The 16805-nt window shown below is 40.5% G+C and overlaps 2 protein-coding genes across 8 annotated transcripts; one reads left to right on the top strand and one right to left on the bottom strand.

Annotated features, from left to right (window-relative positions):
• Positions 1-697: 697 nt before the first annotated feature.
• On the bottom strand, positions 698-16324 carry LOC118445579 (frizzled-9-like). Of its 7 annotated transcripts, none has more exons than XM_085655463.1 (8): positions 16183-16322; positions 13537-13866; positions 13140-13281; positions 12004-12269; positions 2415-2634; positions 2151-2326; positions 1562-2051; positions 698-1481 (listed from the first exon to the last, which is right to left on the bottom strand). In XM_085655463.1, exons 4-8 carry the CDS (start codon positions 12076-12078, stop codon positions 892-894), a joined length of 1551 nt encoding a protein of 516 aa, XP_085511589.1. In that variant the 5' UTR covers positions 12079-12269; positions 13140-13281; positions 13537-13866; positions 16183-16322; the 3' UTR covers positions 698-891. The 7 variants fall into 7 exon arrangements, with proteins under 7 accessions (XP_085511589.1, XP_085511590.1, XP_035731470.1 ...); XM_085655464.1 differs by lacking the exon at positions 16183-16322 and adding an exon at positions 14551-14717; XM_035875577.2 differs by lacking the exon at positions 12004-12269.
• LOC118445818 (gastrulation defective protein 1 homolog) lies at positions 14683-16566 on the top strand. The gene has a single exon (XM_035875793.2). The coding sequence runs from the start codon at positions 14826-14828 to the stop codon at positions 16434-16436; it is 1611 nt and encodes a 536-aa protein (XP_035731686.2). The 5' UTR covers positions 14683-14825; the 3' UTR covers positions 16437-16566.
• The last annotated feature ends 239 nt before the right edge of the window (positions 16567-16805 follow it).

Genomic DNA, 16805 nt, shown 5'->3' on the forward strand with positions numbered 1-16805 from the left:
CAAAATATGAACTATAAGTGCAATAGAGATATACCATGAGCGTATTGCATCGGTGCATAAGTTTATGGATAAACTCTCGCGCGTAATTTGACGACCGAGATAGTATGTGACAAAAATTTTTGTATGTAGTAAAAATAGTAGTAATTTTGACAAGATAAACTATATACCTAATTATACTTTTTTGAAGATGGATAAATTGAAAAGAGTTTATTAATTCTACAAACAATATATTTTGTACAATTAACTTTTATTTTTACTTTATATTGCTTAAGAAGAAAAATAAAGATTTAGAATATTTCAATGCGTCTTCCTAAGAAATTATTTTAGAATTCTATCTATCTGTTCAAGTACGATTAGCAACGTAAAATGTAAGTAATTCAGTATTTAGTTTGCTTTAAATTGAAAAGATTTTTGGAACAGCCTTAAAATATCCAACCATTCGCTCAGTAGTACTTGCATCCCATAATAGTACCGAGAAAGAAGAAATATTTTCCTAATATTCGCTTCGCTCGTATGATATACTAATTTCTCAACGAATATATCTACTAAAAGAGATTAATTGCACATCGATTAGAAAGATACGCAATATCTTCGGAAGATAACTTGGACAGGAGAACTTGAAACATTGACGGTTTCAAATTGCTTTATTTTTGTATTAAATTAATACAGCATATTAAGAAACAATGATTTCACAATTAAAATGAATTTTCTGTACAGCTTCATCTTACCTACAAATGGAAAACGATAAAAAAAAAAAAAATATATATATATATATAGAGCGTTTTAAACACGTCTAAAAGATCGGTCTTTAGAAAATATAATACATTCGTAATATTTACATATTATGTACAATTTCGAAATTCCTTTGCGTACATTTCACTAATACTTTCCTCATGGCAGATTATTTACATCAGGTTTAAAATTCCGAAGAACATTTTGTGTCAGAGGTTGGGCAGTTGGGATCGATCTGGTAGGTTTACTAGGAGCTGCGAGTAATTTACTCCAAGCTCTACAAGTTTTGCCAGACCAGACCCACATACCCGAGGTCACGCCAATGACCAAAGACAAAAACGGCCTGAGAAGGGCCACTTCGAGTCCTGCCGCTCTATAAACGGGGCCCGGTACACAATTCTCCGCTGATCGACAATCAAGAGCAGCGAGAAGTGCGAGCGTTCGCCACCGAGGTCTCGTGGAAGACTCGTGTAGAATACAGGTTAAGCTACCAAGGGCTGGCAGGGCGTAAAGCAACGCAAAGATTCCAAGACGAGTCATCAGTCTCTCCAACTTCGTCGCGCTACGACCGGCCGAACGTATAGCACGTCGTACGCGAATCAACGCACCACCTGCCACTGCTGCTAAAATGCAACCAAGAAAGATCAGAATCGCGTGTGGTAAAACTTCGAGCCACAAAGCGGATTCATCGGCGATTTGACAGAGACCAGTAAGTTCGTCGGCAACTATTTGACGCGAAAGTAAGCTGCCTGTAAACGGAGAATAAAAAGATTCATTTGAAGGCTCTGAATATAATTTTGAAAAATAATAAAAAAATACTGGGTGTTACCTCCGGTAGCAAAGAGCGGTAATCCCCAAGCAACTGCATGTAGATACGAAGCAATATTGTGCAAAGCTTCGCTACTCCACTCGTTTCTAGCGCTGAGAAGCCAACAACCGCACAGTATCGCCCACCAAGTGCTACTGGCTAAACTCAGATAATGCTTGACGATCCACCAGCTCGTACAAGGAATACTCTTTAATCCATCGTGAACCGGCACATAACTCGGTCCATCGAGTTGGCTGACACAGCTAAGAATTTCGACACCGATTGCACCTCTGATGATATAATTTACCGACAATAAGTTGTAACAAAGCGCCAAAAATACTATGGGTCTCTCTGGATAACGGAATCTGGAAGGCTCGACCCAGAACGTTAAAAGAGTGAAAAGGGTGGATAAAAAGCAGAGCCATGCCCATCCTATCATCCATCGTTCGGCAAATTTTTTATCTTCGGCACGATAATAAGCGTCGGTACCGCAACGTGGAACACAAGAGATCTAAAATATTAAATAGATGTATATAGATTATATCGGATTAAATTAAATTCGACTTGTCAAATCGTTAAATTAAATTCGATTTGAAATTTTTCCATTCACCATTTGTACATCCGGCGTTTGTACGAAATGAGGCGGACACTGATGATGATTCTGCAGTCCCGTGGACGTTTGAACAGGCTGAATTTGTTCTTGCGTTGGCCATTGTTGTTGAACAGACGGAACGGCGGCTTCCGAGAGAAGAGTTTCCTCGGGTGGTTGAACGCAAAGTGTGTTACCTGAAAGATCAACGAAAGAAAAAGATTTCTTAGAAACGATTCGTAAAACCTGATCAAAGACTACGTAAAAAGTTGATTTCCTCGTTACCTCGATCCAAAAATCGATCGCAGTCGAGCATATGTGGCCAAGGAAGAGTGAGGCTGGTCAGTGCCGGCTCGCACTCTCTCCTAACCGAAAGACAGAGAGATTTGCAAGCGGGTATCTGCATGGCCACATGTTCGGAGCATACAGGGGCAAAGACGGCACAAAGGAAGAGTCTCAAGTGTTTCGAACAGTTGTAATGCACCAGAGGCATCAATGTTGCTAGCTAAAAAAAATAAAATAACTAATTATTTATTTATTAAACATTTATCAAGTTATTGGTATATAACTTTTTGGGATAGCTACAACTTTGTAAAGATTACACAATCAAGTGGGTATCTATAACGACGATACTAATACGAAGAAACTAAGACTTTCTTTTATTCTAGTGGTTAAATTAGATTTTAACAGGGAAGATCGAAAGTTCTTTCGAAGATCGGCGAATGGGTTCTCTTTCTCGGGTGTTACGGGTGACCACGTAATTTCACGAGGCTATAATTTGAAGGAACATTGTAGAGGTGGAGGAACAGGGAGTATTTTTCCTCTCTCCTCGGTGTAATGGAGCAGGGAGCAGCTAGAAGGGTGGACTCGAAGCGACGGGCCCTTCGAAGGGAAGAGAACGAAACGTCCAGCGAGACTAGAGGCGGGAAGAATGGGCGGGATAATTGCCCGTGATGCCCACCGCTCGTTATATCTCATGGAACCGCCGTCTCCTCCGCCCCGTTAGGTGCATTACCCCCTTATTTTCGATCGTCGTAGTCCTCCTCTCCTCCTCCTCTTTCTCTTTTTCTACTTCCCTCCGGGCATCTCAAAAACGCTTCGCGCGCGCTCTCCTCTCTCTCTCTCTCTCTCTTTCTTTTTTCGAATTCTTATCATCATAGGGGCAAAATGTCTCGTCCGTTTTACAAAATTCGTCTCATATTTAAATCGACATTAATTGTGAAATAAAATAAAAATATCTACCGAGTCTAATGGCATCTCAAATATATAGTTATGTGTGTGTGTGTGTGTGTGTGTGTATATATATATATATATATATATATATATATATATATACCTATTATGTGGTGGTCGCATAAATGGTCGCATTTGGTAAAGGAAAGTAAAGAAGCTTCACCGCGATAGTTCCTTTGCACCCTCGAGTATAATGGAGGAAAAAACGAGAGAGGACGTTGGAAGATGGATCGCATCGGTCTCGTGACGGATGCTCGTCCCTGTCACGGTCGGTCTCTCCTCTTGATTCGACGACGACGACAATGACGAAGAAGAAGAAGAGGAGAAGGAAGAGAAGAAGGAGGAAGATAAAAAGTTCTTCCTTGTCTGGAACGACGAGAGCTAGACTATGCGTTCTGGGGAAGAACAGAAATCAACGAAGGAAGGAAGGAAGGAAGGAAGGAAGGAAGGAAGGAACGAACGAACGAAGAAACGGAGACCGGTTCCCGCATGGTGCATTCCCTTCCTTCGTTATTTCACGTTTTTCTCCGAGAATGGCCCGCCGAGAGCACCATAGGGAATAAGAAAGAAGGGAATCCACCTTGAAGGGAGAGAAAGGGTGGCTCCACGTCGATGCTTCTGCTGGAGGATAGCATTTTAAAAGTGTCTTGACAGACAACCGAGATGGCTCGCGAAAAAGAGAAAGAGAGAGACCTTCTCTTTCCTTAGCTCTCTCTCTCGGAGACAACGAAGAGACTTTGCGTTGCGTAGTAGTGTATTAGTAGTGGTAAGATGTAGTCCGCTTCTTCTCCTTTTCATCTTCTTTCTCTCTCTCCTCTCTATCTCTCTCATTTTCTTCTTCTTGCTTCGTACTCGCACGATTCGAGCGGCTTCCTCTTTTCTCTCTCCCTCTCCTCATTTCACCCTTTCGTTCCCCTCACCAGAACTCCTTCAACAGCCTCGGGTCGTTCCTCTCGCTCGGATCGGTTCAGCTTTTATAGCCGCGTGCCTTGCCTTCGATATTCCCGCGAGTACGCAGGATATGTACGCGCATATTATGTGCGCGTATGTACGAATACGTCGGCGAAAAAGCTTCTTGCGCTGACCTCCTTTCTTTCTTTCTTTCTTTCTTTCTTTTTTTCTTCCTTCCTTCCTTCCTTATTTCTTTTCTTCTTTTCCTTTTCCGTCGAAGGAACAGCAAAAAGATTTGATAGGATAGATAGAACCGTTCCTTTGATCCTTTAATGTCGACGCGACTCGCCTTCCACGCACGTCCTTTATATAATTTCTCTCAGCGTGTACACCGATTCGCACAGCTGGAGATTTTAACGCAGCGACAAGAGAGACCAATCGTTCCTGCGCACACACACACCTATCTCCAACATTGTTTTCATTGAGTACGAAAATACAATGTAACATCGAATTATTTGTAAACAAAAATGTAATTAAAAAAGAAATCTTTTTCTCAGCGTTTTATCTCTTTCTTCTTTCGTTTGTACATTATAAAAGATGTGAGCGTTGCTCAATGACGACGTATGTATTGAATAATTTGCGCGCCTTTGTCGCCGTCCTTCGCAAGCCACTAAAAAGATCGACTTTAATTTATCCACGATACGTCCCGTCGCGTCTCATACACGCTTCTGTGATATCGTTCGCTCTCTCCTCCTTCCCTTCGGTCGTCCTCGAGACTACTCTCGACGCACCGTTCATTAACCTTTCATTTGTGCAATTTTTTCATTCCATCGTACAAGAAGAAATGGACAACGAATACTCGACTCGCTTGTCGGTTAGATTCGCGATTGATGATCATCCAGCAGATAGCCGATAGATACCATTTACCTGTAATAAGCTAAAAATGATGTCTTCAAGAAAGTTCATTGCTCGAAACACCAATAAAAGAAATAATACATAGAAAGGAAACGAGTCCGCTTCTTTATTTAGCGATTTAAAAGATATTACTTCATAGTTAGCTAAAAGAGAGAATCACGGAGGCAACTAATTAAACCGACTTTCAAATTAATTACTTGGACGGTATCGAGGAGAGGTTTTGAGGTTAGAAACCATCTGGGTTTGCCGGCGAGCTATCTCGATCGGCGATCATCAAAAGGCCCCTATCCTCAGCGATATCCGATCGTCTTAATGCGCTTTTCATGTCTGACATCGAGCCCGCGAGATACGCGAACGCGAATAAACTTTTATATCGTTGCACTTCTCTCTTTTTTCGTCGGCATAACGTCGAAATAAAGAGAAAATGAACGGAAAGACGTAGAGGAAATAATTTATAAGAAATTCAAAGGGTAATCCGACTAAACGAACGAGATTTCGAAGGAGTCGAGGGTAAAGTAGACGAGAGAAGCTCGTTTACTTTTCAACAGGATGTTTCCTGGAAAAGTCGGTTCTGCCGAGTGGTTATACGAGCCGCGAACGATCCGACAAGATCAAATATATATATATATACATATATATATATATATATAAAACTATATATATATATATATATATATATATATATATATAGTTACTACTATACGAACGAATTTATTCCAAGTTTGTTGTGCGACTCTCCCCCCGAGGCCAATTCCTCCGAATATAATTAGATTAGCGTATAAATCCGTTCCTCCTTTTTTTTTTCGATTTACAAGACATTCTTCCTCGTCGAACGAATTCTATGGAGAAAATTTGACGATGCTAGTCAAAGTCACGCTGATCGTCTTTCTCTTACTGTAATAAATTTAATGAGGGTCCGTACAGCTCGTTTAAATATCGGAGAGAACCCGACGAATGCATGGAATTCGATATTCTATCTCGGACGAAGAGAGAAAATGTGAATGGAGCCGGGCGCAAAACGATGTCCATGAATAGCCGCTGTAACAGCGTTTATCGCGAAGCCGCCTTATCGTGAAAATGATTTACAGAGACGCAAAGACGCGTCGGAGTAAAGGCTTTTGCGGCTCCCTTTGATCTTATCGACAGGACTATAAAAGCCACCTGCGTCGTAGAGACACACGTATATGGCTTTCCTCCGAGGCTTCAACGTGCTATCTCGCGCGCAATGCCGTGCCTTCGTTCCATGGATTCGTTAATCTCCGGCCGATTGCGACATCACACCGATGACTTTTAAAAATCACATAGTATGAAGAGAGAAAAACATTAATAATTCGGTTTAATCCTCTTTAAACGTAGTTTATAGTAGTACAGTAAGAGAAAAAAAAAAAAAAAAGAAAAACAATCTGAAACTAAATCGTTTTGATTAATAGCAAAAAAGGTAATCTCGTCGTAATCGTTCCCCCCTTTTGACGTAAAAGCTCATTCGTTCGATTCCGTTTGAATTTTCATATATAGGATGTATATACGTTACGAGTTGAAATCAAACTAAAACGTAAGATCTAGAATGATATGAAATCTAATCTAAGGAGAAATGAGCAAACTCACGCCACGTTCCGCTTGCAACTGATCCTCGTGGCCCATAAAATTCGGCATGGCAGTGAGATTGTAACGCAGTCCATGGCAAAACGAAACGCTGAGTCTCTCGCATTTCGTATTCGTGCCCGCTTGACCAGCGTGATTAATGCCCCACGCTCTTGCGAGGACAAACACCGCCGATAATAACGAGATCGTTCTCCAAATATGTATCATTCTCTACTCTACGATCGAAAATATTTGTATATATCGTTTCACGGTATTCTTTTTAAATAGTTTGATATCGCGTGAAGGAGTCGTTGAACGTGACACAATTTCGATTCATCTTCTTTCAAATTTGGCGCGCATCGCGTCTCGCAAAAACTTATTTAACTTTTTATGCGCGTAATCATTGATGTTTCACGGTTATACTTCGATCGACACAATTCCGTTGATATAAGATCACGCTTGTAAGTCATAACAACGATACGTAAGGAATAAGTAGATCAGAGTAGGAACGCGTGGAAAAGAGAAACTCGATGATGTCGCGACGACGAGTCGAAGTGGACTGTCGATGGTCCGAGCATCGGATTCACAACAAACTCTCGTGCGACGTCGGCACTTCTCGACGATCCTTAACCTAATACTCGGCAATGTTCGGCTTTACTCGGCAACGTGCGACTGGGGCTCTCTCTACTTGGTACACGCTATGGGCACATACCTGCTGCGCGCTTTCGTCTTTTCTCTTTCAAACTTCTCGCGCTCGAGCGCGCGTTTCTCCTTCTCGCCAAAGGATTCTTTCCCTTTTCCACGCCTCGCCTCGACCCTCACGGGCCGCCGCCACGGGTACCTATTATTTTGGCTCTACCGCCGCTAGTCATCGAACCAATCCCACAAGCGCAATTAGGAACAAAGGGAGACTGACGGAGTACGCCGAGCAATCCCGTAGCAATGAATTTCACTCCGAATTCCCGGAAATGGTTACGTCAATGCTTTATGACGAACGGGACAAAACAGGTATGCTTTTCTTTCCCCATTCTCTCTCTCTCTCTCTCTCTCTCTCTCTCTCTCTCTCTCTCTCTGATATCTATCCCGACAGGATGATCGCTCGAATAAATTCGAATACGTTTTATATCGTCGAGGTTAGAACAGATTTCCTAATCGCTCGTTTAGCTTTGTTCCGTCGTTAGGACGATTCTTTTTTTCTAACCCGACAAGAATATCACTGAGAAAGAAGAGAGAGAGAGAGAGAGAGGTGAACGCGAAATAATCGATTCCTCGAATATACATTTTCGAGCTTCAAAGTGGTATATAATAACGTAGGATATTATATACACGCTTACAAAGTAGATTTTGATTAGCCAACTGACCATGGTGGATTCATATTTCCCCACGGGAGGGCGCCCTTTGTTTTTTCCTCATTGTTCGTTCGCCCTTCTCTCGCTTTACTCGCTCTCTTTCCTTTTTCTTTCTTTCTTTCTTTCTTTCTTTCTTTCTTTCTTTCGCTCCGGCGCTTTTTACTTTCTTTTCGTGATACTCCAGCTCCTACTATCTCCGTCCCTCCGACAGGGTCCCTCAGCAGTATCCACGGCCAACAACCCTTTTGTATGATTTCATTACGGCTCACAATGGACTTAGCCTTTGCCGTTCAGGCGCTGAATAAAATTTCGACGGCACCGAGACGGGCTTCTAATAAATTTCGTTGCGACGTACTCATGTATCCTTTAGGTATCGCATCCCACTCATCGTATCTCTGCTATGTAAGTACGTACTTACATGATTTCAATAAGAGATTACGTGTCAGCTTTCTTTTCGTTGAATCTTCCAAAGAACGAAGCAAATAAACTTGAAAAATTTACATGTATTCAAAACGTGAAAATAAAGAAATACCAAGAGTATTATTTTCGAAATAGATACCGCCTACGTCGTCGATAGAAAAGGATCGGGGGAAAAAGAACGCGCGGAAGGTATAAGAGGATCGTAATTAGTACTTTCGCGTTTAAGAGAAAATGAGAGTCTTCGTGCGGATTACATCAAAGAAAACCATAGGACACGACCTGTCTCACCGGTTTCTTTATTTCGCTGCATGAAAGCTCCGCACCGGAGAAGCTCTATCGTTACTCCCTCGGTCGTCCTTCGATGGGCGTAACAGACCGTTGCGACTGGTCCGACAGACATGAAAAGAGGCCCCGAGCACGGGTCCAACAAGCATGGGGTCGAGAAACTTGAAAATCGTGTTAATGTGTATAAGCCGGCCCGTAACGAATATCTTCAATAACCGCTCTCCTATATTTCTTCTAACTTTGTCTTTCGTTCTTTTCTTTTTTTTTTCCCCCATTTCTTTCTAATTCGAAAAACGCAAGCTCGTCTTCGAACTAATATCAGATGCAGCAGTGAATATATAGCGATAGAAAAGAAATCGATCGGTGCAGAAATCGTTGGTGAATTTCTCAAGATTGTCTCCTTTAATCAAACCTAGACTTACATCACGATGTATTAAATTCACATCGAAGGAGGCAAAGTTAATGCACGTTAATGCTCGTTCTTGTATAAGATAATGATCGATGATACACCGTAATATCGCGTCCGCATTTCTCCTTTTACGTCTCGACCACCAACGGTATTATCAAACGCGATTATAAATCCATTTTCTCGCATAAGGGCGTGCACCTAAGAGTGCGCTTTTAATGTGCGAATATATTTTTCTCTTTTTCCCCCTTCCCCCTCACTCTTGTTACGAATAAAAAGAGTAACAAAAAGATGAACGAATCGATGTGATTCATGGAGGGTACCTCGTGCTTCGTGCATCTCTATGCACTCGACCGCGGTCGCGTTTGAAAAGATTTACGGCACTGTCTTCCTCGCGAGAGAAAATGTTGCATACGAGATCTTAATGAACTTGCGCGTCGGCCATTCATTAGAAATAATTGTTATTCCACGAAGGACTGTCGCTATAATTTCGAATAGATATACAAAAGAAAGAAAACTATATACTCGAAAAAAAAAAAAGAAAAAAAAAACGAAAAAAAAGAAGAATTGTTTTTCGAGAAGCAACGCAACACTAGGGACAGATCGACTCCGTGACATGTAAAAGGAATGTTTCAAAAATTGTCAGCATTCTTAGGGTTCATCGGGCATCGATTTGATTTTGCCGGTCATGAATGAAAGAAAGGACGCCAACGATGAGGTAGAAACAATAGGGGTAAAAGAAGCGGCGGCTCCAACCAGAAAAAGGAGAACAAAGAAGATGGATGTGAAGATCCATCGGCGGTTCCTCCTTGGAACGTGCCTTGGATATTTCGAGCAAAGCGAGTCCACGTCCGGAGCTACTTTTCTGCATTTATTAACCGAGCTCCGTCCTGTAGAAAAACTGGTATCGAGTTGCCGATTCCTATGGTCGCGTATAATTTACTTTTTGACGATGAGAGATTAAGAGGAGAAAAATCTCATTAAAATGTGTACCTATAAAAGGTGCCCCACCGTGTATGTAGGTCAGTTAAAACGAATTCTTTCGCTAAATTCTCTAGATAATTATGATCGGGCTATAGGACTTTCCAGTGATATTTCTTCGAGCTCGATCGTTCCACGGCTCACAAAAGAAACAAAAAGAGGAATGATCCCATGCAAGGAGACACGAGTAAAGGGAAGAAAAGAAGAGAAGGTGAAGGGCCTAACGTCGAAGGGCCCAAAAACTCGTCCCCGTCCGTTCTCGACCGATCCCGGTGAATCGAATCGTGATTTTCAAGCGACAGACGCAGAAAAAGTTTAAAATCTCAACGTGTCTCGGCACGGCGGTCAGTTCGGCTCGGTGCTTTCTCAAACTGCCAGCCGTGTGTATCCCCATTTTTTACTTCCACTCGGGCATTGCGAATTTCGAATTCAAAGACGGGCCGATGATCGTAAAAGTTAATGTTTAAATTTAATTAAAAAAAGATAAAAAAAAATATATATATATAACGTAACTTGTAAACGTACTTTTTCGAGATTCATACGTTTTAATCCAAATCAGCGTCTCGGGTCGCATCGTTTACGGTGAGATGGTAATCGCCGTGAATTTCTTCGTGAGGGAAGTCAAGAAAGAAAAGAAGAAGAAGAAGAAGAAGAAGATACAGATGAAGAGAAGAAGATCGGCAAGAGGGTTTCGTCCCAAGAGCGTCCAGCAATGAAGATTGCGAGCAAAAAGTGGGAATTCCCGCGTCCGGTGCTCCGCTTGGCCGCACGGCACATGCGCAGCTAATTACAGTTCCCTTTGATGGTTCGCCGCTGCCGCCGCCGCCGCCGCCGCCGCCGCCGCCACCACTGCTGCCGTCGCAGTCACAGACGCAGACGCAGTCGCCTCGGGACCCTCGATCGCCCACCAACATCCTTAGCTCTTTTCTCTTCGAGCTTCATCCGAGCGCAATTATGCCTTCGAACATATACCTCGAATCTTTTTCTCTTCGTCATTCGAACGTTTTTCGATACCTTTTTTCGACTTTTCAAAGAGGACTCATCTTTTTACAAAATTTAACATATTCCTTCTATTTTTCTCTTAATAAATATATAATAAATGTAAAGCCGGATAAAACTTTTAGTCCGTAGAAAATTAGTTATTTTTCAAATTTCGTTAGGTACAAGAGATGATAAAAGAAAAAGAGAGATGAACATCCGGGAAAGGAGTAGGGGGCTATTCATTAAAAGTGCCGAAGGCGGCGAACGATTGCTTATAGCTTATAGCCTCTACTTGAAGCCGCGCATTAAATCCATGTTATTACGGGCTATTACCGAGTAATGAGAGGCTCCCTTGCACCATTTACGTATCCGCCAGTATCTCTCCTCTCTCTTTCTCCCTCCTTCTCTCTCTCCCTCTCTCTCTCTCTCTCTCCCCCCCTCCCTCTCCCTTCCTTTCCCTTCTATCTGCCAACTCTACGTATCTCCTCCCGCTCGAGCGAAATCCCGTTTCTCTCCGCTATTCGATCGCATCTCTCACGACTTTGACACTATCCGTAGCTTCCAAACTCAAAACCGTCTATCTTCGATGCTATCACCATTCAACATTTATTTTGATAACATTTGCGATATTATTATTAGAGAAAAGTTTTTGTAAGATGATATTCAATGTTCGCGTGAATTTAATAACGTTCTTTTATCTCTCTCAGTAGGTATAGATTATTACAAAGTTACTACGCCTTCGAAGGCCAGAAGCATTTCAAGAGCGCAAGGTAGCAAGGTCTGGAAGGGATCAAATTAAAGGGAGTGATTTTTACCACTTGCCGCAACGTACATGTATAATGTATATGCTATATAAGTAGGTGGCTATATTTGAAGGGCTCGAAAGAGTTCTCCTTCCAAGAATCATCCTATCTCTTTCCTATATCTGTTCCCTTTTTTTTTCTCGGTCCATCTCTTACACGTAGAAGTTTACAGGCCCCCAAGATACTCGTTTCTGTAACGTAATAACGGGTGTTCCGCGCTCACGTATCCCGAAGGTGTGATCCGACTTGGGGCCTTTAATTCTTTGCGATTTTATGTACTATCAAAGTCTGCGGTCTGAAACAAGAGAAAGGGTAAGAGAGAATTGCATCTTGGAGAAAATTTTTCGTATTAAAAAATAATAATATTTTCTTATCATTTTCTGTCTTAACGTTAATGCCGAGTAATGAAATTCCTTTCGTTCTTATTTCGTTCCTTTCTAGAGAGAGGGAGAGAGAGAGAGAGAGAGAGAGAGAGAGAGAGAGAAAAACTCGAAAATAATGAATTTTTATATGGAAGAGTTATGCGATCGACTTCGTTATCGCGATTATTCCTTTCTGGTAGCAAGTACCTACATAGTATTCGGTCGATGTTTCTCATCGAATTGTACGGTTAATTAGCGAATTTCTCCAAGGAATACTTCCGCTTTTTATCGCTAAAATCGTCGGTAGTTGCTCGTCTTTGGCGAAATTAGTTATTTTATTAAGGCGAAACGTATAGGCTGACCCGTAAAGACGATCAAAAACAATTTCGCCGCAACAAAATGAACAAGATCGCATGTCTTCTCTTTCATGTCAATTACACCGCAAATGTGCTAATTGACGAAAGCAACGATTAACCCCATACGCTTTGGCATCTGCGCGACATGTGGTCGCACCGCATTCCACATCGCGATTTCCTGTAACGATCGCGTAACTTTCTTTCCCTTCGGTTAATGCCAACGTAGTATTTTTCTCATTTTAATTAGACCTCTTCCAAGAAAGATGAGTGGAACAAAAGTTTGCGTGGATCCTTGAGAAATTACACGAGAGACAAATTATTTTACAATTTTTTCCGATAAAAGTATTACGTGTATCAGGAAACAAAGGACACGAAAGGAATAATGTAAAATGAAATGTAAGTTAAGCGTATATTTATAGGGAATGGAGGGTAGTGGCTTCGACTGACCTTTTTAAGGCGTGAAGGGGAGATTCGGTTCGCTTGGCTGACCCACTAGTCCCACCCTTGAGGGCCCTACCGCCATAACGTAATGATCTCCTGTGGTACTCAACTTCTTAGGATATTCAGCCGACCTACCAGTGGTTCTCGACTACGAAAGTGAGAAACGTTTATGAAAAAAGTCTGAATCAACTTTTATTGGTATATAACGTACAACGTAGCTTTATGTAAATGAAACATTTTAACGAAAGTAATAAATGAAAAAAAAAAAAAAAAAAAAAAAAAAAAAAAAAAAAATGTAATAATATACTGGCTTAAGGCGATATATGATTATACGATTGAAGGATAATCGAAGATAAAGATAAAGATAAATTGATTCGTTTATCGCATATTTAAGTATGTGCACCTTTAAGCAAACTGTCTCTTCTCTTTCGTAAATCTCTCTCGAGTGTAAGAAGATAGAGACATTTTTCTGCTTTCCTGATTGAAGTAGAAACGGCAGTCGACAGGTGTGAGTGGCGTAGTGCTTCGAGGTCGGCTAAGATCAAAGGATCCAGCAAGAACTGCTAATAATAAAGCAGCCACTCGCAGGCAGTCGGCCGTGCACACGCGGCGTGTCCTTTCCCTTCCCCCTCCCAGACTCGAGAAACATGCCAGCGTGTATCACAAACGCGCGCACACTTATGCTCCGAGTAAAGCGTCGTGCGGTTTTTACAATTTCTTTTCCCTTTTGTTTCTGTAAAATTCATTCATTCATTTTCTCCTTAGAATATTACTTTATTATTATTATTATTTTTATTTTTTTAAGATATTCTCGTAACGTTTCAAACATAAATTCGACAAATTTCTTCTCTTACGACGAAGACAATTTCGACAAATCACTTTAAATAATGCCTATTATAACGTGCCTTCGTAAAATCGTATTAATTAGTAGCATACGACTTGTTCGCTTCAACGTTTCGCATATTTATGCATGAGAAAGACGCTAACACCACCTTACGTTCAAGACGGTGTACTAACGCTTACATGTTACATTATCATCGAAACATGAATCAAGAAAAAAAATTGCATTAACAAGGAATATTTGTTTCTGTTGTAAAAGAAAAACATATGAAAGTAATTATGCAAAAAAAAAATTGATGAGAAAAGTCAAAAAATTTCAGAGGTCAAAAAAAAAAAAAAAACAAAAGTAGTAAATTTGTAGGCGTACCAACATCGAGGAACCAAAGAGAGAGGCAACAAATTTTACTAGCTGTAACAGCGCCATCTATTAGGTTGGAAACTATGAAACGGGCGTTTTTGTTTAGTTATTTATTTTCATTCAACGTCCGTTTCATAGTTTCCAACCTAATATATAAGTATACATAATACTTATTCATTATTTAAAAACGAATAACAATATGAAAAATAAAGAAATTACATATAGAATTCGTGTTAAATCTCTTCGCTTTTCGTTATTTCACTTTACGAGAAACTGAAATCATCTAGATGCACTTTCCCCTAAGAAGAAACTTGTCCAACATTTACCATACTCTACACGAGGTCATATTTTCCACTCTAGATAAACATACGTAAGCATAGTTTCGTTGTATATTTTAATGCGTCGATATTCTTGGCACGATTAAGCGTGAGAAACAAATAAGCGACTACGACGCTTTCAACTTTGTAATATTATTTTCGTTTTCGAAAGAAAAAATGAGTAAGGTGGCTAACGATTCTCAAATACGCTCTTCCAAAAAGATTCTTATTGACGACAAGAGGGAAGAAGATGATGAAGATGAGGAGGAGGAGGAGGAGAAGGAGGAGGAGGAGGACGACGAGGAATCTGAGACAGAGGAAATGTCATTGAAAGAGAAAATTCCTTGCACTCACGAGGTAACAATGACACATGGTACGAAGGCAGTAATTGCTATTGCTGCAGATCCATCTGGAGCACGTCTTGCATCAGGATCGATCGATTACGATGTCTGTTTTTGGGATTTCGCCGGTATGGATTCATCGATGCGAAGTTTCAGAACTTTGCAACCTTGTGAAAATCATCCAATAAAATGTTTACAATACTCTACGACCGGAGATGTAATACTGGTTATATCAGGAGCGGCACAAGCTAAGGTATTGGATAGGGATGGGTTTGAAAAATGCGAAACCGTGAAAGGCGATCAATACATAACGGACATGGCACGTACAAAGGGTCACACAGCAGGTCTTAATTGTGGATGTTGGCATCCATTTACCAAAGAGGAATATTTAACCTGTTCGCAAGATAGCACCTGTAGAATTTGGCTGTTACATAGGCCACGTGGTCATAAGAACGTTATAAAATGTAGAGCACAAAATGGTGTAAAGACTATTCCAACTACGTGTAGTTATAGCCGAGAGGGAACCGTCGTAGCATGCGGATGTATAGACGGTTCTATACAAATGTGGGATCATAGAAAAAATTTTGTGAATCCGTCCTTGACTTTAAGAAACGCCCATGGCTCGAATAATGAAATATCAAGCTTGTGTTTTTCTTACCTTGGACAAACTTTGGCAACGAGAAGTTGCGACGATACATTGAAATTATGGGACTTAAGATCATTCAAAGTTCCAATATTTGAAGTAAAAGATTTATTTTCAAGATATGAAACAACGGATTGTATGTTCAGTCCGGACGATTCTATGATAGTTACTGGTGAATCTTTAAAAAAGGGTCAAGACATGGGTAAAATATTATTTTACGATACTAAAACGTTTGACCGCATAAATGAAATACCAGTAACCAATTCGCACGTTATTAAAACTTTATGGCATCCAAAATTAAATCAATTATTTGTTGGCTGTGGAAATGGTATTGTTAAAGTATATTACGATATCAACAGGAGTATGAGAGGTGCCAAATTATGCGTCGTCAAATCTCATTTCAAACACAAGCACATGGAAGTAATGTCTACTCAACAAATTATAACCCCACACGCTCTACCGTTATTTAGACAAGATAGGCCTAAATCTGTTAGAAAGCAAATGGAAAAAGATCGTCTCGATCCTGTGAAATCGCGACGTCCAGACTTACCGATTACTTCCGGTCAAGGTGGAAGAGTAGCGTCGTCCGGTGGAACATTAAGTTCTTATGTTATTCGTAATCTTGGACTCAGTAAAAGAATAGAGGATGATCAGGATCCTAGAGAGGCAATTTTGAAATATGCGAAAGAAGCAGAGGAAAATCCATACTGGATAGCACCTGCGTATAAGAAGACACAACCAAAAACTATTTTTCAAACTGACGAACAAGATAGCGGCCCGAGTACCAAGAAACAGAAGACATAAATAGATTTTAATTGGAAAAAAATAATATCTTGTAAATAAGTATAAAAAGATGATGATAATAATAATAATAATAATAATAATAATAATAATTTAAGATACGTACTGTGCAAAAGTATATAATGAATGTTGTTTTATAATATACTATGTATTATTTATCTCTTCATTAGAAAAGACATTGATATTATTATAAAGATATGTATAGAATGTTGTTTTAAACAAAAAAGATACACGATGTAATGTCAACGTAATTAAAGGTAAAAAAAAAAGATAGATAGGGACCTTGGTTAATTTTTTCGAGAGAACTAGTGATCTTTCAGTACCATCTGGTGACTGGAAAGGGAAATTTGGAATTTCTTTCGCCCCCCCCCC

The sequence above is a fragment of the Vespa mandarinia genome, chromosome 2 (assembly GCF_050613455.1).
Source record: "Vespa mandarinia isolate Hongniang chromosome 2, ASM5061345v1, whole genome shotgun sequence".
Classification (NCBI taxonomy): Eukaryota; Metazoa; Arthropoda; class Insecta; order Hymenoptera; family Vespidae; genus Vespa; species Vespa mandarinia.